Here is a 25076-nt window from a genome sequence, read left to right as displayed (position 1 = left end):
CCACATGTGCTGGTTAGTTTTATGTCAACTTGAAACAAGCTAGGGTTATCTAAAAGGAGGAACCTTAATTGAAAAAAAAAATGCCTTCATAAGATCTTGTAGGGCATTTTTTAAATTAGTGATTGATTGGGGAAAGCCCAGTCCATTGTAGTTAGTGCTTCCCCTGGGCTGGTGCTGGGCTCTATAAGAAAGCAGACTGAACAAGCCATGAGGAACAAACCGGTAAGCAGCATCCCTCCATGGCTTCTGCATCAGCTCTCGCCTCCAGGATCCTGCCCTGTTTGCACTCCTGTCCTGAGTTCATTCAGTGATGACCAGTGATGTGGAAGTGTAAGCCAAAGAAACCCTTTCCTCCCCAAGCTGCTTTGGTCATGATGTTTTGCCATAGATGGTGGCATTTCTTCAGGACCATCACTAGGGAACTGCAGAGCTGCGGCCCAGTTAGCCCCAGAACATGTTGGGGAGGGCTTGTGAGCTGTCCCCAGATTTGCAGTGCCTCAGAATAGTATTTCTAGCCACTGTCCCACCCTATGTTCTGGATACAGAGAAGGGAAAAAGTGTTTGGGTCTCCCCTGTGAACTACCAATTCATGGATTTCCTCAACATCCTAGTAGCCCTGCCTTTGTGTAAGCTGTGAGTTAATCTACACATAGACTAGTAAGCAAATTCTATCTTTTTTTTAAAAAAGATTTTTATCTATTTATTACATATACAGTGTTCTGCCTGCATGTTTGCCTGCAGGCCAGAAGAGGGCACCAGACCTCATTACAAGATGGTTGTGAGCCACTATGTGGTTGCTGGGAATTGAACTCAGGACCTCTGGAAGAACAGCCAGTGCTCTTAACCTCTGAGCCATCTCTCTCCAGCCCTAGCAAATTCTATCTTAATGTTAGCTACCGTTGCCTAAATTCTGGACAATGGGAACCACCTCTTCACTGGGTTCTGACTCCAATCTTACCTCTCTCTCCAAACCTTCCTCATCCATTCTGCACCTTGGGTCTTTCGGGCCTTGACGGCACCTGAAGCCCAGCCTCTCAGAAGAGCACACAAAACCTTCAATTATGTGGACCCGAAGGCTCTTCTTGCCTCTCTTACTACTCCTGCCCAGGGCTACCAATTCTTCCAACACACATTTAAAAACAAAACAAGGTCTCCCCCTTCCCTGAGGCTGAGGACTGAACCTTGTGCTTGCTGGGCAAGCACTCTACCACTGTGCTAGATCCCCAACCCCACCACAAGGTCTCATGTAGCTAGCTCAGGCATATCTCAAACTCACTGTGCAGCAGGAGATGATCTTAAACTTCTAATCCTTTGGCCACCATCTCCTAAGTGACAGGACCACAGGTGTATGCAGTACTGGGGATTAAACCTAGGGTTTTGTATACGCTAGGAAAACCCTTTACCAGCAAGGCTATGTCCCCAGCCTCTCTTCCACGCACGCTTATGCTTTTAAAGGACTGAGTCACCAACAGATGCTGGGTACAGCGTGCTTCATTCTTTATGATATTCTCCTTGCCTGAAGTCTGGATTTGCCCATAGTTGAAATATACAGAAAGATGGTACCCGTTAGTTGCAAACCATTCAGATTTTATATAAATCAATTTGTAACAACAGGCTATAGGTAGTACCTCTTTTGACCATAATCATCTTGTAAGGATGATATGTTTAAAATTCAGATACTACAAATAAAGAAATTGAAGCTTAGAGAAATTAAGGAACTCTCCTTCCATCTCAGGGCTTATCAGAAGGTGATGGAGCCAGGAGGGGAATCCAGCTTGTGTGTACCAGTGCTTGCCCTACACGGCCTCTTCAAGGCATAGACGCAGAGACTAACTTGCTATCGTGTTATTGAGACAGAAATCACTTACCAAGGTTATGTCTGGCAGGCTTACATGGGAAGTTATTGCAATGACACATTCAAGGTCATAATGAGATGGATACTGGAATCTGTGTCATATTTTACAGAGCTACTTCTGATGTATGTAATTAGTTTTGTTCTTCAGAGATGTGCTGGAAACAAAGGTTTTTTTTTCTCCCATTTTGAGAATTCTCACTTAAGATACTGCCATCTCCAATGTGAAGAGAAATAAGATGTAAGGTTCTAAAGCTTCTGAGAAGGCAGAAAAAACATTTCTAGAGCTTTCTTACCGTGAGACCCGCAATCCCAATCCCAACAATTCCAATGAGCTGCAGCTTAACATTGATTACGGTTTCAATTTTGTCGATGCAATTCTGTTTTGTAAAAAAAAAAAAAAAATAGTCAGCAGTGGAAACTGTGCAGCTCACGCTCTGACCCAATCCTCCCATTTTCTGCGATGTCTGGAAGTTCATCCGTGCCAGCTTCTGCTCATATGTAAACCATCATCCCTCACAGGTAACGACGACCTGACAACTCTGAAGCAAACACGTGGTGCTGAGGTAAATGCAACCCTCCCCTTTGGGTGCGATTTTCCTGTTCAGGCCAGAGGTCTGCTTCAGAGCTCTGAAACACAGCGTCATGAGGCTGTTTCAGGGGACTTCAGGCATTGCAAAACTTGAGGCCTTTTCTTACTCTCAGCAAGGAAAGATGAGGTAGTCTCTAAATAATAACCCTACTGTCATCTGCTGTTTACAAGGCATTTTATACACTTGATCTACGCAAGGCATGCCTTATCTTTCAAAAGACTAAAAAGTCTGCATGGAGTCGAATTAAATTTTAGAAATTTAGAAAGTCAATGCTTAGGAAAACCAGGTCTTGAGAGTTAGAAGATCATTGCTCCAGTGTTAGCTGAGCTATGGGTTCCTATCCTCGACCTTTCAGAGATCTGTGAAGCCTGAGTTTGAAGAACCTTCATAGCGGGGCGGTGTGTGTGTGTGGGGGGGGGAATTGGGCAGGGGTTAAGGCTGAGGGGGGCATCCAGGGGGGTATCCGTGACCATTATTAGTTTCCCAGTGCCCAAAGTTTCCACTTGGAGTCTTCCTACAGAGAGGTGTGCTCCGGTCCAGATGCATCCTCGGGGTCTGTACATCTTTAGCACCCTCCGATACCCGCGTAAGTGAAACAGTAACCACTTTTATGTCTCCGTTTCTGTTTAATGGCTCTGCAGACCCCATATCTGCCACTATAGTGGCTTGGTGGATGAGGAGGGGTACGCTCCAGCTTCCTCCCTCCGGAGGCTTGGCAGGGAGGATACAGTGTCTCCCAGAAGAGCGAGAGTGCGTGCACTCTGGTGAAAGCCTGGAGCGTTACTGGAGACAGCAGCTTCCTGGCACAGCAGAAAAAACCCGAGTCAACGGGCGGCACTTCTAGTGTTCCTCTTTTCCGCTGCCTCTGAGACACGTCTTGCCTCTGGGCCAGGCACTGTTTAGGGCAGTGAGCACACACAAGGTACAAGTGTTCCTTTGCAAGTTCTCTTCCTTTTCTCGGAGCTAACCAGGTGCCCTTCTCCACAGGCTAACCCCTTCTCCAGCTCTGGCTCTCACTGGCATCTCCCAGGGAGCCTGCCAGTCACCCTCCTTCCTTCCCATACGTTCTGCCTCTTTCTCTCCATTAACATCACCTCTGGCCACGTAACCCCATGCTCAATGTTTCCAATCTAAAGCAAGCAAAGCCACCTGTCCCTTGCTGTCTCCTCCAGCCCTGCCAGCAGCCCTTCTTTCCATTCAAAGACAGTTTCTTGTGTGAAAAACAAATTACAAAACATGCGCTGGCGTTCCTTAGCCACAAGGGAATACATAGTCACTGAAATGTGGAAAATAGATATTAATAAAACAAAAATAAGAAACATCTGTCCTCCACTAAGGTTATAACTAATACCCTTGATTCTTGGGTATAAAGAGACCCACACACTCTGCTCACTTATATATTAATCAGTGTGTTTTCCACTTAACATGAAGAAAATTCAAAAATGCCTTCTTATATTAATTTTTTGAAATTGTGACTCCTACTGGCAATAAAACATATTCTAATTTAAACAATATATTACTGTAGGATTTTAAGAGATCTGTATTTGGTTATTAATGTATATTATTTGTAATGAACAAAAGTGTGTGTGTGTGCCACAGGAATTCTTGATGTTGTCTGCTGATAGTGGGTCTCTCAGGGAGTCTGAAGTTCACCAATTAGGATAGGCTAGCAAGCCCTGGGACCATCTGCCTCTGCCTTCCCAGTACTGGGATTTCAGTCAGCTCTACCACACCCAGATTTTTACGAGGTGCCAAGGATTAAACTTGGGTCCTTGCGCTTGTGTGGCAAGCAGTTTATGAGCTGAGCTATCTCCCCAGCTCCTGCACACATTTAAAATTATTCCGTTTGTTGAGGATACATTCTGAGAAGTCGAGTTTCTAGGCCAAAGGGCATGAACTCATTTAATATTCTGGGCTGTAAGTCTGTACTAATCTCTAAGACTATTGTACCAATTTTTTTTAAAATAAAACTTTCATTTCACATCATTCTTGCCCATATTGTGCTATTAATAGGAGGGGGGAAAACGTGGCCAATTTCACATGTTAAACAATGGTGTCTTGTCATTTAAGGTTGCTGTTAATTTCAAATTGCTTCTGATTGCCTGTGCTTTTTATGTATGTAACAGTCATTTGCATTTCCTCTTTTGTGAACTCCTTTCTCTTGTACTTGGCTCAAACTACATAATTACCGCTCCATGTAGAAGATGTAGTTGAACTGTCATTACCTACACTCAGTCTTTACCAGGTCACCTTTCATCTGGTGTCTCCCACAGGCCTTCCCTGAGCTCCCGGGACACCATGTCAGCTCTGCCCATAGCCCCTGTGCACTGTGTCAACTCCAGAGTTTACATCTCCTATTAGACAGTAGGTTCCTTGTTGGTAGGGACCTTCTCGTTCATCTTTGTATCCACAGTGCCTGACAGGCTCTGTGCCAATCTCCTCAGCAGCACTTCCCTTGTGTCTGACTCCTCCCCCTAGTGGCCTTCTTGGCTGCTCCCCTTTGCCCAGCTGTAAGTAGTGTTGTTTAGACTATTGTTCGCATGTTTCTCTTCTCCAAAATCTCATGCATCAAGTCCATCTCTGTAACGCTAAGACTGCATGTTGTTGATACTCTCACATCTCTCCTAAGCCACACGCCAGATTTTCCAAATCGCAGTGTTGAAAACACTGAGCTAGGGACTGAAGAATGACCCACGGTGAAGAGTAGAAGACCTGAGCCTGGTTGCCAGCACCCATGTCAGATGGCTCACAAGTGCCTCTATCTATAGTTCCAAGGGAATCTGACTCCTCTGGCTTCCCTGAGTAACCATGTGCATATCCACATCTTTCTTTCTCTTATACACATAAATAAAACAGATCTTAAAAAAAAAACTTTAAAAGCCTACCATATTGCTTCTTCTCTCTCTAATTGGCTCTTTCTCCTCTGTTCGTTAATTTAATAAGTGACATCACCTTTTGTACCAGTGGGAAGCCAGAACCCGGGGGTGAATTCTCATCTTCTCTGATCTGTGTGGCCATCAATAATGAAGATGCTACCTTCTCCTCTCTAGTCCTACCATCCCATTCAGCTTGTCACATTTGGACTAGGAGCAGTAAAGTCTTCAGCTGGTCACCTCAGCTCCAGGCTATTCGTTATCCATCAACCTTTCTTGTTACCATCACAGTAAACTCTACAAAATGCAAGTCCAATCTCTTCCATGGCCCCCTAAACCAACATCACAAAGGCTAGACTTTTGGTTTCGTAGGAGCGTGTAAGACCCTCAGCTGTATCTAAGCCTTGAAACAGTCCCTCCCGGAGAGGGGAAGGAGGCTCACCAGGCCCATGAAAACCTCACAAGAAATGTACAAGAGTCAGGGAGCTCAGAAAGTTCCAAGACCCTCAGGTCTTTCCCCAATGTTATAAGGACCAAACAATTTCTGGGGGAGAGCAGACTCTTCTACGGTGTAGCTGCCTGCAGGTCACACAGGGGACTCTGGTAATGAAGTATTCAGGAGCTGTCATGCATGCTAGGTGCCAGTTTTACTGCTATAGCTGCCCAGGTCACCTATAAGTAGCTGACCCCTGTAAGTAGTCCCCACCCATGCTCCTCTAAGTAATCCTAGTAAAACCCATTGGTTCACTGAGCTGGATTTGGGGGGATTGTTCCTTGGTCTGTGCTGAATGGACAGAAACAGATTCCCCAGGAGAAGTACTGACAGCTCTTGAAGAATGGGCCCCTTCTAGCTGAAGAATTCACCTCTCACAGGCATCCCAGGTTTTCTGTTTCCACTCAGAGATGGACTTATCTGCAAACAGCTGTCCCCTCAGACCACCTCATGTCTATTCTGTCCCCTCAGCCTGGAATGTCTTTTCTTTCTTCTGCTCTCTCAGTTCCTATTCACCCTTCGAGATTCATCTCAACAACCACAGCCTTCCTTTGGCGGCTGGTGATTCTGTTGTGTTCTTTTCAATGTAGCCTTCACTTAGCTCTTGTAAATGTTAACAGATCCCTTATGGTCTCTTCAGCCAGACTTGAGCCAGATGCAAGGTTTTCAGTGGCAATTCATGACAAGCTGAAACCTGCTTCCCATCTCTCCACCGCTGAGCACCTAAATGCATCGGCACCGCTGTCTGTAGTCTCACATTTCTGCCTTAACCAAGCTGTACCGTGTTTTCCACAACTACTTCACTGGAGCTCTGACATGGTCACTCACATCCTTCCGTGCAAAGCCTGGGCTGCTGGGCTCCTACAGCACTGGAGTATCTTCCCAGCAGGACCCACTTCCAGCTGCTTTCTTGGCTTGGAAAGACCGCCCTTCCACATAGCCTTCCACAAAAGCGTTCCTGATACTGCTAGGCCTCCGTGGTTCTCTGGACAGACTCCTTGCGTATCACTACAGCCATGGGCTAGCCTAGGAAGCCACTGAGGGAGGGGCTGCATCTTTTCTCATACTTGTTGAATACCTGACAGAGCAGTTAAATTCATTAGGGCTGTGACTGTCCCAGGAATACATGGGGGGACACAGATCCCCGGCCCTGGTGAAGTAAATTAATATACCTTAATCACATGGCGTAGTCACTCATCATCCCCTGGGAGACGGCCTCCTAGAATCCCTCCAAGAAAGGACTTGAGCGCCCCCCCCCCCCCCCCCCCCCGTGGAGTCTACTCTTCACAGTAGGGGGCTGGTGGGGGGAACCTGGGATGGCCAGCTTACCTTGTGGCCTGGAAGCTCCTTTGGACAGGTGGGCTGGACTTGTTCAGAGCTTTCTTTCCCGCAGCACTGAAACTAGAGAGCGAGAAGCGGCTTTAGGACACAGGGAGTGCTGGCTCCAGGAGGATGCAGAGCAGCTCTGAGGCCCCCACTGCTATTTCTGGAGAGCGAACGAACAAGTACAGAATTGTGCTAGCAACCCAGGCCCATGACTTCTCCAAAGCAGCATAGGTTTTATGATAAGGAGCGAGGAGGCAGTGTCAGGCGAGGCGTTAATTTTTGGTATTCTCCTTAGACTGCTACTTTGGAGACAGGGATGGGATCTCACATGCCATTCTTCAGACCTGAAGTCTGAAAATCTGCCCAAGAACAAAACTTGATGAGCTTTGGGAAGAGCTTATTACTAAGGGACTAGGGGAAGAGAGGAGAGGTGGCCACAGGAAAGCCCCGGGCCGGAAGAGCAGGCATGAGTGCTGGTTGGCAAACAGGCAGCCTGCCTCAGGGTTGGCTGTTTAAGACAAAGGAAACTGTGTGCTGCTTGATGTCTCTGGAGAGCCTTTGAAAACACTCTTGCCCAGAAGTTCACAGTTACCTCACCAGAGTGCAGTGCTTAAGAAGACAGAATGACCCTGGTCTGGTCCTCTTCCCCCATAAGCCTTTCTTGACTCTATGTAGCTCTAAGCACTGCGCTCTAGCACGTTCCCGTGGAACATTCTAGAAGGGAATATAGTTGTCTCCCCACAAACTTTGTTTTATAAATTAGGAGCGAGTTAAGCGGACATCCGACAGGCTACTAACTCATTCAGCACCACAGGGCTGCAGCTGAGCTTTCCTGGCTTGAAGGCCACCATGCTGGCTTCTGTCATGCCGCAGTGTCACACGGAGAGGAACCGACACGCATTTATCAGTGTCCTGCGACACCCTGACTTCTCGTGAGTCTGTGGTCGACATCATTCTAGCCAAAGGTCTCCCCAAAACACAAACTATAGCTCTCATCAGAGCTAAAATAAGAGGCGGCTGCTTCCACTCATTGGTTTTATTTTTGTTTTTGATTTAGGCGATTAGAGAAAGCCTGGCACATGCGCGATCTGTAGGACGTGTGATTTCAAGGAAGAAGTGGAGTTACTCACTGCCGAGTGGAAGGTGATGAGGGTGCCATTGCCCCTTCCCCGGCCTTTAAGGTAATCGCTGTACGCCTCCTCATACATAGTCTGCACGTGTCGTACAGCCTGCAAAGACACCAGCACACAGTGAACGGAACGGCGCAGACCGTTTCTTTTTACCGAGAGGAATCCCCTCTTCTACGTCCTCTGGGAACACTGCTTTCCCACACACTCTTCTGTAGGTGAAGGAGACACTGACCAAGAAGGCCTTCCTAGGTCAGAGCCTCCTCATAGAGCAAGGGTTTCTAAACCCCACGGGCTTCACTGTCGGTTAGGCACTGCCCTGGCGAGCCACTAGAGGTGGAATCTGTGGAAACATGGTTCCCTGCCAGCTGAAAGGCAGGCGCCCACTGCCAAGGAAGATGTTATGCATCCAAACAGCCATAGGTTTCGGCTCTATATGGAGATAAACTAAAGTCCGTAACCTCTGGATACCAGCCGCCATGTCAGGAGAATTTCAGAGGGGTGACAGGCACTCACTTCCATGTTTATCATTTTTCAGCTTACGCTCAGAAGCATAGTATGGGTGGCACACGAGTGTACTGGAAATGCAACCCTCGTAAGGCTCCGTTCTGCCTGCCTTCCCTTCCACTCTTCTCTGTCACAGCCTGCTCATCCTTCTAAAGGTCACGTGCCGATGGGCTCCCCTCATAACCTGTCCTGGGCACTAAGGATTGCACTTGTACACAGCAGGTCAGGCGTTAGCATCTCGCTATAGGGTGGCCCCTGTCTAGGTCAAGCCTTTGGGACAGGTGACAGAGGAATGAGAAAGTAGGTTCCTCCTCCCTGCCTCATTCTTGCCTGTCTTATTTTGAACTAGGGACAGACAGTCTTAAACTAGAAATCCAGTTCACAAACAGACAAAACCCCAAATCAAGCAAACATAGACCAGTTTCAAACCATGTATACACATGCTGAGCCCTGCACACTACTACTAGGCTAAAAGGTTCTGCTTACACGATTTTGTGGGCTATTTTGTTTCTTAATACACCTTAGGGGGAGCAGTCTATATTGTTTACCACAAGAAGAATGCTTTAACAACCGCCCACAAACATCTAGGTTTTACTTACTACGTCCTTGCCTATAAAAGCAAACACTCCAGTGGTTACTTCGGCAGCAAATATCACCAGCAAACAGGTGAAAAACTGTTGAGAGAAAACACTGATTTCACTCATTTAATACCTTTTCAACCTATTTAGCCTGCTTGCATCTCCTTCTGCTGTCAAGGCTTTGAGTAAGGCTATGAGTTTGGTGGTAGGGACACTTCTAGGCACTTTGCCTCCTCCGTGCAGCTGTCAAGGCCCTTTTGCATGGCTTGTTTGTTATTCTACTCAACAACTGGCCGCTCAGCACGTGTTCTGTGCCAGGCACTGTCCTTTGTGACCGTTATCCAGTGGCAGAAGAGATCCTAACCTCTCTGATGTCATAAAGCTTGTATTGGGCAGAAGAGATACAGTCAATGAGGGAAGGTTTTATATGCATTATAAAATACACAAGGGAATATTAGACAGCCACAGTGAAACCCTGTCACCAAGCACAGGATCTGGCAGTGACACCCTCTGTAAATACTTGATGAGCAAGTTCTACAGAGAGGAAATCTGGTTGGACACAAAAAGTTTCCACTGAGGCTTGGGCTTGGGGCAGAGTGTGATGGTCTGGAAAGGTTTCTCTGAGGAGAGGGAGAAAGACGCACGTGCAGGGTCTGTGTGTGTGTGTGTGTGGTGTTTGTGTGTGTGTGGGGGGTTTGTGTGTGGGGGTGTGGGGGTCTCCTCATGGATAGCGTTCTGCCACGTCTTAAGTTTGCTGATTAAACTCAGCTCTGTGATGAACACAGCAGAGCTTTCCAGCTTTATTTGTAGAAACAAAGAATGGCAGGGAGAAGAAACTGACATTTCACACAGCCATAGATCTGGAACAGCAGGCAGACATGGAAAACCCAAAGACTGCAATGGGAATGGGAAATGAGGGGGCCTCAGAACACCCTGCTTCAGGCTCCTTGCGAGAAATACAAAGCCTTCCCTCTGTTCCTCGCTTCTTTAGGCTTCAGAGTATGGGCTGATAGCAGGTAACAGGGTCACAGGGAACGGAAACTATTTTTTTTTTTTTGTTGTTGTTGTTTTAACAGAATCTGCTGGTTAAAAATAAGGTAACAGGGGCTGGAGATATGGCTCAATGGTTAAGAGCACTGGCTGCTCTTCCAGAGGTCCTGAGTTCAATTCCCAGCAACCACATGGTGACTCACAACCATCTGTAATGATATCTGATGCCCTCTTCCGGCATTCAGGCATACATGGAGGTAGAATGATGTATACATAATAAATAAATCTTAAAAAAAAAAAGAAACCCTGTCTTGAAAAGCCAAAAAAAAAAAAAAAGAAAAAGAAAAAAAATAAGATAACAGAGGGATGTTTTGTTAAGTTGTAAGTTGTTGATCTTAAGCCAAAATGCTTTCCTTGTAGATAACAGTTTTCTTCCTGGCTATGGGAATCTTCAAGCTGCCACATACACAGTGAAATATTATTTTTAAAGAACAATCAATTCATAAGCGCTCTTCCCCCCCAAATCTTTACACTGATGAGCTCATTGTTTTCACATTTTCCATATGAGGCAGGAACAGAGATAATACCATTCTCATGCAGGAGACGGGAAAACAGACATTGGAGGGAGGGTTCAGCTCCAAAGTTTTAAGCCCTAGAGGAACCAGAGCTTCAAACCAGGTCCCCTGACTCCCTCCAGGGAAGTTTACCGACCCACCCCGTGCCCACCTCATAAACCCCACTTACTGATCCAAGCACACACTGTGACTCACGCATGGCTCCACAGCACCCGAAGAACCCCACAGCCATCATCAGGGCCCCAGCTCCAACCAACACGTAGAGCCCTGTGGACGAGAAGCCAAGGGGACCAGTCAGTGCCTGAGGAAGGTGAGGCCAGTCGAGCACAGTGCAGGAGACGACAGCCCTGCCTCCCACACCCCAGGCTCTGGCTTTCCTCTCCGACAGCGCTCTGCTGTCAACTGTAATGGTGATGCTTGCTAACCGGCTCATGCGTACAGGCTCACTCAGCAAAGCCATCCTATTTCACCGCCAGCCGAGTGAACACATCAGGAAACTGAACCTGAAGGAAGCCAGGGAGGGGAAGAAGCCACCTCTACCACTGCTTAGAGCTGTGTCAGTGAATGGCCACCACACACCTAGAGCCCAAACACGGCTTCTCAGGTCCTGAACCTTCGTTCAGAGGTGCACCGCCATCCCGGTAAGGCCAATGATGCTGAGTCCGGGAGTAATTTGAAAAGCAGCTGCCACAGCTGGGACACAAACCGAAGTCTTCTCTTGGGCCCCAGAAGCCCTTCTTCTCTAAGCTTAATAGCTGTCTCCATCTTTGAGAGACTTGAGGCCAAGGATTTGGGAGGGAACAGCAGGGATCCGGGTAGGGACAGAAGCATAGGACATAGTCCTAAGTCATCAGTTTTGTGTGATTCTTTTCCCTCCTTCAGAGGGCAATGTTGCAGATACTGGACACATGGGAGGCCATGTTACGAGACACAACACAACAAAATAAACAGCTAATGAGGGCGGGTAATAAGGTAATGGATGCTTACATTATTATTATTATTAGCACCATGTTCTAAATGAGAGCCAGTTGTCGCCTGATAATTTTAATAGAACCGCTATGTGTGTGATAGAGCCTTCCAGATTGTCCCAAGGTCACAAGGTGTGGTTCTCCCCAAGAGGCCATCCTGCCTCCCGAGCAACAGCAGCTGCCTTACTCTGAGTGGTCAGAAATTGCACCTCATAAGTCAAGTCCCAGGAGGGTTTCCACCCAGAGCAAAGTAGGCAAGGTGCTGGTTCTGGGAGACTTGGGCCAGGCCTTCCTGACTTTCTTTTCAGATCCTGAGATAACGGAGAACACAATGCTAGGTTTGGCACTTGACTCCCTCTGAGTAAGGCTAATTGACTGTGTTTTTTTCTTTTGAGTTTCAGTCAGATGAGTCACCTGGAAACCATTCTTATTCATCCGGAGGTGGAGGGGGGGGGGCACTGGGGACCCACCCCTGTGGGGAACCCCTGAGTCTGGCATGTAGGCATTTCCTGGGGCTCCTCTGGGTTGCTTATTGCCAGTTTGTGGGCAGGCCTGTCTGTTAGCAGACCTAGATGGGGTGACAGGGTAGCTGTACTGCTTCCTGAACCACCCAGACCGAGACTAAGAGGTCCTCAAGGTGCTACTGGGTTCCGGAGGGGAGAAGGCTTGGCGATGCAGTCTGGAGGGACCCACACACTTCCTGCTGTTCCAGGGCCATCACTTCCTCCAGTTTCCTTTTCTCTAAGAGGACCATTTCACGGGTGTGTGTGTGTATGGATTACAAGAGAACTGATACCCTTTTAAAAACAACAGTATTGTTGGCTGCACTGACTGAACACCTTATCGTCTCGAGGGCTCCACATTTCAAAGCTCCTCCATTGCCATAATCTCCTAGGTAGCTTGCTCGAAGCAGCCCTGAGAGGTAAAGAGAACATCCCTGCCATCACGAGAGGACAGAGGCAGGAGCCTGACTCCCACTTTACACTCCTCATGGAAAGAGGCTAAACAAGCAGCAGCGATGGCAGTGGCTGTAGCAAAGACATCCTACCAGTCCTTCCCATAATGCCTCCAGGGAGAGCCATCTGAACATACCGATTTCTTTCTTAGAATGCCACTGCCTCCCGTCATTGCTCCTACAACTGCTGTTAGGAGTTCCTTAGTGTGAAGCTAAGGCGAGGGTCCAGCTCCCTGAATCCTCATCTACCCTATGTTCCAGTCAGCTAGGAAGCATCACGGTGTGAAACGGCCCTGTTCCAGCGTGGGCTGGACCTTGGCAGGTTCCCACAGTTCTCTGCAGATTTAAGGTCTAAAACTCTTCTTTTACCCTGCTTACAAGAGCGCAAGTGAGAGAGCTCAGTCGGTTTACATTTCTCCCATGGATAGAGTGAGATACACTCAAAGTTCCCAACTGGCTACCTCATCCCAGCAAGCATCTCTACTGAGACACACATTCTGAGATCCTATTGCAATGAACACATATGGGGTCACCAAAGGGCTGAGTTCTCCAGTGTCAGCCAAGTGAGATGGGGGCCTCATACGCTGAGAAGGTCTGAAACAGAAAAACTATGTCATGGAAGAAGCAGGTGCCCAGTGTATAGGGGCCCAGTGGGCACAGTTCACTTGGTCTCTCTGGCAACCGTCCTTGCCCTTCTGAAACAGTAAGTTGGCGTCCCAGGAGATGCGCTCCCTCCAACAGTGTCCTGTGTCCCAGTACAGATAGAGCAACCTCAGGAGCTTCTCCACAGCAAGCCTCTGCTTGCATGAAAAGATGCAGCTGTCCTCCTGTTTCCAGATGAACCTCTCTGTGGAACTGGAGAGAATCACAGGCAACTCCCACATGCAACAGATTCCTTCCAGACCTGGCTGTCAGGCTGGCACACCTAAGGTCTCCTGTGGTTCCCAAGGACACCCTACCTAAGCTATGGTTTTAAAAGGAGCTGCTGAAGCATCAATTAGCTTATAGCGACATTCTACTTCCAAGATGGCTTCCGTAGAGTCCTTTCTCCCTAGCAGCACACAGACAGATATGGGACCCACTTAATAAATCTCTTATGTTTTCTAAGATCTACTTTCCTTGATTTGCAAAAAGAGAACCCTCTGAAATTGCATTTTGATCATTAATGGCTGGGCTTTGTGAACCAGTGAAATGCTACCGGGAAACAGCTCTCCTGGGGACGTCTTCCCTGATGATCCACCCTTCCTCCTAGGAGTTCACACCCTTCTAGAACGTGTATAGTGTCATTTCAGTCAGCCAAGGATCAAGAGGGCTTGGTAAAGACCCATTCGTACAAACTCACTTAAAAGTTCTCGTTGGGAAAGGATATATTGGCATGCTCACCAAATCAGTGATCTTGGCAGCAGATGGTCTAATGCAACCTGCTAATTGTCATTTTTTCATCTAGAATTTTTTGTGTCTCTGCAGACATCTCCTTCCTGGCTTCCACTGAATAGACATAATTACAGCCATCACTCAGTCTCCATGGCGATTAGTTCCAGGATCCCTCCCGTACCAACCAGTGCATGTACGAGCCCCTCATAAAATGGCATCGTATTTGCATATAACCCCACTTACATACCCCTGTATACTTCATCTCATGGTTACTTAGAATGTCTAGCACACAAATGATCTGTAGTTATCAGGCTGTATTATTATTAATAATAATAATTGCAATGGCATGAAAACGTCTGTACATGTTCAGAAGAGATGAACTAAAAATAATCTTTGATCCGGGGTTGCTTGAATTTGTAGATGCTGAGCCAATGGATGGGAGTGCCCTAATTCTAAGGGTTGGCTGTATCTATGTGCTTAGAGTTATAGTTGAGTGTGAGTTCATGGAAAAGGAAAAGACTACTTGGTGCTTTCTCAGTAGCAGCAGCAGCTACAGTTAGGAGCTTTATGCGTCTCACTCCGCACCTCTGGCGGGAAGGACCTCTTCCTGGTGCCCCAGCCCTCGCTGAGTGGTACATATACTCTACACTTGACACACATACCACCTCAAGAACCTGCTTGATGACAAAGCCCACGTTGTAAACTGGTCTTTAAGCCCACCCCAACGGCTCCTCTATCTCCTCACGCTGTCTTCCCTCATCAGGTGGCCTTTGGTCCTCAGCCCCTGTAGTAGGCGAACAGCAAGCAGCGTGTGCTCACAACTCACCCCTAGTGAGGTCGGCACTGCACTTGCACAGGTTCACCACTCACAGCTAAGGAAGCAGAAGTACAGCAAGTGAAAGCTGCATGGCTCTAGGGGGTTAACTGGAAACGAGCCAGAGTGTGTACCCAAACCCCCATGCTACATTTTCAGCAGAGACTCAGAGCAGTGGGTTTCTTAGCTAGAAATCTGTCAATGTATAAATAGTAGGGGAATTATTGAGAAAGGTTCCTGAGGTCTACCTGGGCGTTGTCCCCCAAAAGAACAGGCTAGGGTCTAGAACTCTGGGCCACCAAACTGGTTGTAGGTAAGTCTTCTCCTTTGGAGTTGTGCTCTTCAGGGCTGGGATGATTATCTATTTTGGTGTCTTGTAGAATGGCTTTGGGAGTCACTGTCCAGACATGGTAGTTAGTCTCTCTCTGTTATCCAGCTAGCATGGTGTCAGGTATGAAGTTAAAAAATATTACCAGAATGAGTCAGAGTGTTTTTAAAGGCAAGCCAGCCCTGGACGTTTAGCGGCAGAACACTTTCCTTCCACATAACCTCCGGCCACAGCAAAAGCCAGGCTCTAGGGCTCGGAATTCAGCAGGGAGAGACAGATGCAGCGAGGCTGTGGCTCCTGTTTATGTGGGCACCCCCAATGGAGAAACCTGCTCACATCCTCTGCTCACAGACATGAGCTCATGTGCTCCAGCCCAGGCTCCAGCTTCCTGAGGCACGGAGGACCACTCCCCACTCTGTGCTCCGAGAAGGAAGACCCTGAGGCATCTGCTCAGCCAGCACACTGGGGCAGACTGGCACAGGAAATCAGATGGGCAGGTTGTTGGATGGGGAGGATGCAGGGGCTTTTCCCAAGAGTTCCGTGGAAGAAACAAGAGTGGAGAAGGTCTAGGAAACCCCAAGTAACCTAAGCCCCTCGCTGCCAGCTCCACCCTTGCCATCCTCTTCCTTCCTCACCTAAGCAACCAAGGAACACAGAGACCCTGGGTCAGCCTCCAGGCCTTGGCCTGGGCCCAGAGAGACACTAAAGGGTGGCAGCAGGCAGCACTCAGTCTGATTACCCTTTCTCCCTGGCCTCATTTTCCGCAACCATCTCTTCCTGCTTTGGCTACTGCCTGCTTCTCTGTCCAGCTTGAACATTTGGTTCAAAGTACTAGGATGGAGAGAAACTCCATTAGCATGGAGAAAGGCTAGGATGCTAGAAGTGAGACCATCCCTGCAGACACGGGCAATCCTACAAAGCCTGCCTGCCTTCTACCCACAAGCAGGGAGCTATGTACTGTATCTTCCTGGAGGTTTCCTCACACTAGGCCAAGTGATTCCTCTTCTCCTTCCCTTCTCTGTGATCCTCCTCATCTTCCCAAGAAACTGGGACTATAGGTAGGTACCACTGCACCTGGCTATGGCTTTAAATCTTGAAGACTCAACCACTTAGACATGCTAAGCCTGTTTAGAACAGCGTTTAACACAATGGGCAGTGAGTATGAGCTGTTAACTCTGAAACATAGTCTAAAGAAAAATACACACAGCATTTAGGCACAGTGGCCCAGTCCTGTAATCCTGCAATCCCAGCACATTGGAGGTAGAAGCAGGAGGATCAGGAGTTCAAAGTCATTGTCAGCCAGCCTGGTCTACATGAGATCCTGCCTCAAAGAGCCCCCAAAGTCAAACCATACAAGCACCAGCTCCCCTCCCCCAGATCAGATGAGTGAGGATGTGCCCCCACCCAGCAGAAAGAAGGGTGGTCCTGTGGGGCTGGAGATGGACAAGTGACCCAGGAGCAGCTCCATGTGTGATGCTTCAGGTATGAGGTGTAAGTCAAGGTCCACAGATACAGCTTTGGGTTCAACCTACAAACATCTTGTAGTGATCTATTAACTCCAAAACATTGAACACACGAAGGCAGGCAAAAGTGGGCTCTGTTTTATGTTGTCATTTAACCAGTGTGACAAAAATCGGGGTTGGGTACTTACCAATCCGTGAGTTTCCTGTGCTGAGCAGAAGGGTGAGATGCTCTACTCAAACATCCCTGCCTTGTTTTCCGAGCTAAGTCAAGAGGCACACACATGGCCTGAGACATGAGAGCTGTGTTTTCATGTCATATTTGTGTGGCCGGGTGTGTCTGGAATCTTTCTAGGATGACGAACTACGGAAACCTGCTCCAATGGACTTGAATATAATGGAGATTTAGTGGGTCACATAACTAAAGTCCAGGCTAGTGTACTCATCTCAGGGCCTCAAATGATATGGCCAGAATCCAGCCTATGGCCGTCTGGCCTCAACTTTCTTTCTGTAGCATGTTTCGGCAGGTCTCCTCCCGCCACGATAAAATGACCGCCAGAAGCCCTAGGCACTTCCAGTTCCAGTGGAACACGCTCTTTCACTTCCACAGAGCCCTTTCCCCTCCTCAGCCTAACAACACCTCTGCCTGTCCCCAACCCACGTATGTGGCCAGTTGCTGTTGGCCTACGCACCCTTGAGCTAATTGGATTGAGAATAAACGAGCTACCCAGCAGAGCCAGAGGGGTAAACCAGCCCACCAGCAGCCGGATGCCTTCTTCCCATCCTTGATGCTGTGGGGCATAAGTATGGGTTTTGCCACCTTGGCTCCTCGGTCATATTCTCCCTTTCTGTTAGCCCATGGCGAGCAAGAGTAAACAGGCACAGAGTCAGTGCTCAGAAGTTGGAGGACTGGGCTTTTGTAGAAGCAGCACCAGGCACCACAAGGCAACAAAGGACCAAAAATTACAGACACAGCCATTGGCATCCTATTCTGGGCCATGGTTGGTTTCGGCATAAATATATGATGCGTTTCTGGCCATTAGGCTGCAAGAGGAGACTTCTGGGAGAGGACACATGAAGTGAAACTTCCCTGTCCTCCTGCGGATTCTGCTGTGTGAGGACACAGTGCTGGAGTGGCCACAGGAAGGCAGAGCAGGGCTAAAATACTAGAGAACTGAAGTCCCTGGTAAGAGTTCCAGCTTTATCTGGTTGTCACCATGCTCCTCACCTCATTTTCCTCTCTTGGCGGTCGGTGTAGCTGTGGTCCCTCTGTCTGGACCTCTTCTCCAGGGACAGCTCCCTCCCATCCCTCCTATTTGGTCCTTCCCGTCTCTTAGCAGTCTCTACTCATGGAAGTTTTGAGATTAGTACCTATCTTAGTTAGGGTTTCTATTGCTGCGGAGAGACACCATGACCACAGCAACTCTCATAAAGGAAAACTGTTAACTGGGGCTGGCTTATAGTTCAGAGGTTTAATCCATGATTGTCACCGAGGGAAGCATGGTGGTGTGCAGGCAGACATGGTGCTGGAGAAGGAGTTGAGAGTTCTACATCTTGATCCACAGGCAGCATTCAGGAAGAGATCTTGAGTCACTAGGCCTGGCTTGAGCTTCTGAGATCTCAAAGCCTGCATCTATCCAGTGACACACTTCCTCCCACAGGGCCATATCTACTCCAACACTTCCAACAGTGCCATTCCCTATGAGCACTATGGGGGACATTTTCTTTTAAACCACCACAGCACCTCAAAACTCTAGGGCATCTCTTCATTTTGAGTTGCTTGCATGTTAAAACCTCACATCACAAAGTTAGATGCTGACTCCTCAGGGTCCCCTGGACACTCTGAACAGACCAGGGGGCTTCTCCAGAGACAAAGGACGCTTCCTAACTCCTTCAGATGAATCTTAGTTACATTTCCTTGAAGCTTCGTTAAGTAAACAAATCAGTTTTACTGGGGTCTTCTTTCCCCGAGAGAGGAGGAAGAGGTCATAGAGGCGCTTTCCCCAGGACCGGTGAAGTGTGGCAGTAGAGAGGCTCAGGGCCCTGTCCCACAGACCCGAACTCCAGGGACACTGAAGTCACTTACCTACATAGAAATACTCGGGGGACGTGTCCTCTGACGACAGTTCCTTTATGGCTCCTCCGAACCGGAACCATAGTCCAAATGCAATGACCGCTGATCCGGCCAGCTGCAAGAGAAGCAACAGTGTGTTTATTGTGGACGGGAGGGTGCACACAGAGGCTGGGGAGCAGGCCGCGGGCACAGGGTGCCCAGGCTTGGAGGAGGCTTGGAGGGGTTGCCCCTGTGGAGAGCATCGTGCCCGCTCTTCATGTCTTACTAGGCTTAGAGGTGAAAACATGGGCTCGGTGCCCACCTCCCCACGGCCCTGAAGTAACTGACTGCCTCTGCCCTGTCTTGATTCCAGTCACAGGGTCTGCTGTGCCATCGGGCTTTCCTGTGGTTATTTGGCCCCCACGGGATGGCAGTGCGTGTCAAAACCACTGTTCCAACAACATTCTCCGCGCCAGTCATCTGTCCCTCGCACTGTTGTTGCTTGTGCTGGACGTCCTCACCAACACCTTAGTGAATGGCCACTGTCTCCGGGAGGGGTCACCGAGAACAAGATGAACTCTAAGACCTGAGGGAAGCCACCTTCTAAATTAGAAAAAGCAAAAACACACAACCAAGAAAAAAAAAAAAAAACCCAACCAAACCAACCTACACTGACACAGTGAGCCGACCTACAGTTCATGACGAAGTTTCCCATTAGAGCTCTGCTCAGAGACTCCTGTGACCACCTCTTTTTGTTTCCTACATGGTGACCACTGCCCTGCCCCTGTCCAAGCATGGTTTTGCAAGCAAGCAGGGAAGGAGGGCCTCTTTTTTTTTTTTTTTTGGTTGTTGTTGCTATTTTGAGTTTCCATGGAAAGCGAGAAAGGAAAAAAAATATTTTTCTGAAAAGGCAGGGTCTGTATGCCATGTGGCTCATGGAGAGGCTGAGTGGCTGGCACAGGCACGGGCTGGGCAGGCTGGGCAGGCTGGGCAGGCTGGCAGCTGGTAGAGTCATCACCAGGTTTCCTCTCCTGAGGCTGAAGGCTGTCGCAGGCTCCATGTCCAAGCTGGCAGCCCTCTATGTCAATTGCAGGACTGTCCCAACCACAGGCCAGCAGTTTCCAGCCAAGGGCCTTTCTCTCCAAACACCACTCTTGAATATGGCTGTATCAATCAATTAACGGTTATTTACGGGGAACCTTGTGAGTGCAAAGCACTATGGGGAAGTCAGCAGAGATGTAAAAATAGCATCCTGCCTATCTAACTCTTCCAGTTAATCCTGGGCCCTAGCCTTTCACCAGACAGGGAGGGTCTGCTCCTATCTGAAAAGATGCTGGCAGCAGAAGCCAAAGAGGAAATGCAGGGCAGAGGTGTAATAAGGAAATCTCCAGCCAGGGTTAGGCCAGAGGCCTTCCTAGGCAGGTTCCTTCTCTCTTATAGGGTTACTTGAGAGGGATCTGGTGCCACCCTGGGAAGGTTACCTCGATATATCTATGAGGGCTTTCCTCCTCTTCATATCCTTTTCCCAAGGCCAAATCCCAGTGTGGCTGGCTTCTTCAGAACTGTGCAGGCCTGCCTTTAGTGAGGGGGAGTGGGTGCCTGGCTTCCACCAGCTGGCTACTCCTGTGTGGAGTAACTAAGGCTTCCCAGCCCTTAGAGAGAGCATTAATTGGATAATTCGCAGGGAAGTTAAAACAGCTGACCTCCACTGACTTTTCGAGGCGTTTTAAAGAGGAGGCTGACATGGAAACATGAGATGAGGTCACACTAAGACACAGCATTATTTATCTTCGAAGGGTGGGATTCCAGGGGACGGTTCCCTTCCGTCTCCTAAGGTTCTACATCAATTATGCATCAGTCTTCGAGGCTTAAACACCTAGATTTTGAGAGGTTTGCATACTTGCTTTTATGCCCAATATGGGAAATGGAAAGTCTTCTTGGTCTGTGCTTAACTCAGGAAGGTGCCAGCTTTGGGGTCCTGGCTGTTACGTGCAGGGAGGAGCATTGCCCTTGGTCAAACCTGTCCCTAGAAATGCCTGGGACGACCTGGGATGAATCTGCCCAGCAAACCTCACAGGCTTCCCTGCTTTCACGTCTCTCTGGTACCTTAATGGAAAGACAGAGTTTCCAAACACAAAGCAAAATCTATTGACAGAGGCCCTGGGCCCAAACCAGCAGCCACCACACAGACTATGGAGGAGGTGACTAGTCTCAGGGACACCCTACCACGAGGCCACATTTTTGGAATCTCTGAACACAAACTCTAATTTATAGCTGTCTGGATCATCCTCCCAGACAGAATCCACTCGTCTAGTTCTGGCACAGATGTGTTGGAGGCATAATGGAAAATGAAAAGAGAGGTTGCAATTTAGAGCCATCGGGCAATGGGGAAAAAATCCGCGCTTGCTCATCCACACCCCCAGCCCCAAACCGCACACGGCTTTCCTCCTTGGGTCAAGGAAACTGTGGCTTAGCTGAATGTCATCACTGTGTGGCAGGGAATCCTCCCCGAATGCTGTGGGCTGTGTTAGGGATGTGTGGGCGAGGAGCTGGCCAGGGCTTCTGTGATGAGAAGCAGAATGGTCTCTGCTTCGGAAGGAGGCACAGAAGCAACCGTGTCGCTCTCTGGCCCTTCTGACCGCTCCAGCCCTGCCAGGCTTGGGAGAGGCACCGTTTGTCGCACTTGAGGTCGGTGTGTTGCATACTAGAAATTGCTCAGGGGGAAGAAAGAATCACACCAGCTCCGGTCTAGTCAAGAGCAAGGGAAGCAGGCTTCCTGTCAGTCACAGGGTTCTTGCTACTGTGTGCGTTCCCTACAGCTAGAAGATGCTCTCCCCAGCGCTCAGGGGATGCTTTCAAGCCACCTCAGTCCCAAATTTTAACTCAGTAAGGCCCCTTGCCTCCTATGCTACACTTCTTTTAATTCCAGTCCATTTGGCATTTACACATGCTGCATTTGCATTCAGCTGAGCTGGAGCAAGCAAGAAATGAGAGAACACCCCTCTCACCACTCCCTTCTGCCCCCACCTCTATCTCCATAAACTTCTTTTTTCTTCTTTGTACATTTAGTAACAATCAACCACAGTCCAATCCAGGCCAGGTACTGAGCTCCCTAGCAGAGACATGGAAGACACTCGCATAAAGTAAGAGATGCTATAAGATGAGGGAAGCGTGCTGAAGAGGAAGAACACACATCTCTGAGGGAGGGCACGGAGCACACCACGGGCAGCAGTCATTCCCATCCTGATTTACACCTTGAAGAATGAGTGGGACTTCCTGGAAGAGTAAAGACCTTGTGGGATGAGAAAGCTTGAGGCAGAAGAACCGCACAGGGAAACAAATCGTTCCTCACTCCATGCTATCCTGAGTGTTGGGGAGCACAGAGCCAGCATCCTGGGAAGCCCCCTGCCCCCTGCAGGGCCCTGAGGGCCGGGACAGAGGAACTTAGCTCATCTTTTGGTGGGAGTGGACAGGAGCCTGAACGCTGCTTGGCTGTCAGACACAGTGAGCAGTCACAGATGAACGTTCAGATGACTGAGGATCATGGAGAGACGCCAAGGAGGGGCACGGTGACCCAGGAAGGCCAGTGAGAATCATTGTGCAGGGAAGGAAGACTGCTGGGGCCTCTTCTCCCTCCAGGGAAGAGATTACTGCCAGTGAACCTAGCAGAATTCTAAGAAGAAGTGCTGTTGTTTTTGCACGAATGGACTTTTCTTTTGATATTGTTCATCCATTTTGTGTTGTTGTTGTGTGTGTGTGTTGGAGGGGGTCATGCACCTGCCACAGCGAGTGTGTGGAGGTCAAAGGACACCTTGTGGAAGTCCTGCCACGGTGTGGGATTGGACTCAGATCATCAGACTCGCTGGCAGATGCCCTCCCCTGCTGAGCCGCCTCACTGGCCCGGGGAATGGATTTTCATACAACAGAGTGAGGGAGCTGAGCCTTGGCGGTAATTACTAAAAGCGAATGAATAAAACCACTAAACCCAAAAGCCAACAAACAAAAACCTTAGAGGAGCATCCATGAGGATCTCTGCAGCAAGGATTCAGAGGGAAGGACCAATGAGCACTTCTGGAATTTTCCAGGTCCCGCAGAGAAGCCACTGGTTGAGAATCTATTCAAGGCCATCCTATCCCAGACCGGACAACTAGGTATGCACTGAGAAAGCATGGTAGTCATTCTTTTCTTGTGGGCTAGCTGTATACATGGCATTCCAGAAATGCAGCGAGAAAGCTGGGTGTGATAGTGTGTACCTGTAATTCCAGGATCTAGGAGGCTAAAGCAGGAGGATTACTGGGAGTTATGTAACCAGCTTGGGTTATGTAACTAAGTGCTAGCCAGCCGGGATACATAGAAAATACTAGGCCAGCCTGGACTACATGGCAATACTAGGCCAGCCTGGGCTACATGGCCAAACCTTGTTCTAAAAACAGCAACAAAAAAGTTAAAAGAGCCAGAGGTGATGGCATACAGTTTGATTTCAGCACGTGTGAGTCAGAGGCCAGTCCGGTCTACATGCTGAGTTCTAGACCAGCCAGAGGTGAGATTTTATCTTAACTGGGAACAAGACCATCAAAAAGAAGGAAGAAAGAAAATGTTGTAAGACGGGGGAGGCTTGGGGAGCCAAGGGAGCCTACTGCACAAGCGTGCACAAAGCAGAAGGGGAAAATGGGGGCTAGAACACAGTGCAAAGGACAGACAGGGCCACAGAACCCACGACTAAACAGGAGAACCACGGATATTGTCATGGACATGTTATTTCAACAGCTACCCCTGATCTAGAGAGCATGCAGGACACAGGAAACTGCTAAGATGTCTTTAGAGAAGACATGGACTAAAACTCAGCGACAAAAAGGATGGAAGACCAGGTTTAAACTATTTCGAAGCAAAGCAGATGAACAGAAAGTTTCTACCAGATAACAACTGTCTGCAAAATACAAGCCATTCAGCTTGAGGCAGGGCCGCTCACTCACACGGGGTCTCCCACTAGCACGCACAGGGCCGCGCACACAGGGCGCTTGCACAGGCCACTCGGTTCTATTTTCCTGCACTTGGTTCCCCTTTCAGGCATTGCTGATGAAATGCCCCATCTTGAGGACACTTTCTTTCCTTTTTTTTCTCAGTTATGAGTTGCGAACAAGAGAGGTCCATCCAGCTGCGGGGAGGGAGGTAGTTCTGAGATGCAGAGTCAAGACTTGAGTCCGTGCGCTGGTCTTCCAGAATGCCCGGCTTTCCCCTCCTGGACACAGCCACTATCACAGCAAGGAGCAAATGCGTGCGGCCATTCAACTCTGCAGATGGAACCCAGCAGAGAGGATCCTTTCTGGGCCAAAAGCATCCCGGGGGAGTTCTAGCCAAGCATGCATGCGTATACCCGGGTGGGAAACAATGCCCGAGTCAGGCACCCTGTCTTTTCTCACTTGGGGGCATCTGCTTTGCCTGCTTCATGGGCCAGAGTGTTCTTCTGCACTGCCCACAGCAGGCCGACTCCCCCTTTCTCTCAGCTCTCAGGTCACTTCCTTGGGGAAGCCTGTCCTGGCCTAGATATGTGTGTTGTTTCATAGCTCACATAACTATTGCTATTTCAATATTTCTGGGCTTTAAAGGCCTGAGCTCTGTGAGAGCAGGGACAGCTCGCAGCTGCTGGACGCTAAGCATTTTCCTCTCAGCCTTGCAGAGTGAGCTGAGGTGGGGGAGGGGAGGCTGAGGCACCACTCAGTCAGCTGTGGAATGGTCTGTGTTCTCCTCAAACCCACATGATGAAGGCTACCCTCAGCATGAAGGGTTTTGGAGATAGGACCTTTGGCGCGCGTGCACGTGTGTGTGTGTGTGTGTGTGTGTGTGTGTGTGATGTGCATGCGTGCACTGGTAATCAGAGTTAGGTGAAATCATGAGGGTGGGCCCTCATGGTGGGGCAGTATCTTTATAGGAAGTCACATTAGAAAGCCTGCTATCGAGAAGACAATCCTCTGGAAGCCGGAAGTGCTGGCTCCTGACCTCAGAGTTTAGCCTTCATAATACATGTATGCAAACCCAACTCAATTTCTGTCATCTACACTACCCATTCTCGACTTTTGTGGTTGTGGTTGTTCAATGTTTTGGTTTGTTTTGAGACAGAGTCTCACTATGTAGCTCAGACTGGCCTCAAACTTGTGATCCTTCTGCCCCAGCCTTTTTTGCTGGGGTTACTGATAGTTGCCGCCATGGTCC

At 48.8% G+C, this 25076-nt stretch overlaps 1 protein-coding gene across 1 annotated transcript in view; it reads right to left on the bottom strand.

Moving 5' to 3' along the window:
• Tspan2 (tetraspanin 2) overlaps positions 1–25076 on the bottom strand; it is a 39766-nt gene that overhangs the window by 3720 nt on the left and 10970 nt on the right. Inside the window, exons 2-7 of the mRNA XM_041638251.1 lie at positions 18900–19002; positions 11084–11181; positions 9371–9445; positions 8268–8366; positions 7141–7212; positions 2149–2232 (exon numbers count right to left, since the gene is read on the bottom strand). Of these exons, the coding sequence (XP_041494185.1) occupies positions 2149–2232; positions 7141–7212; positions 8268–8366; positions 9371–9445; positions 11084–11181; positions 18900–19002 (531 nt within the window). The remainder of the gene's footprint in view (positions 1–2148; positions 2233–7140; positions 7213–8267; positions 8367–9370; positions 9446–11083; positions 11182–18899; positions 19003–25076) is intronic.

The sequence above is a fragment of the Microtus oregoni genome, unplaced genomic scaffold (assembly GCF_018167655.1).
Source record: "Microtus oregoni isolate MIOR12 unplaced genomic scaffold, Mior012 000054F_ref0000373, whole genome shotgun sequence".
NCBI lineage: Eukaryota > Metazoa > Chordata > Mammalia > Rodentia > Cricetidae > Microtus > Microtus oregoni.
This window is presented reverse-complemented; position numbering and strand designations above follow the sequence as displayed.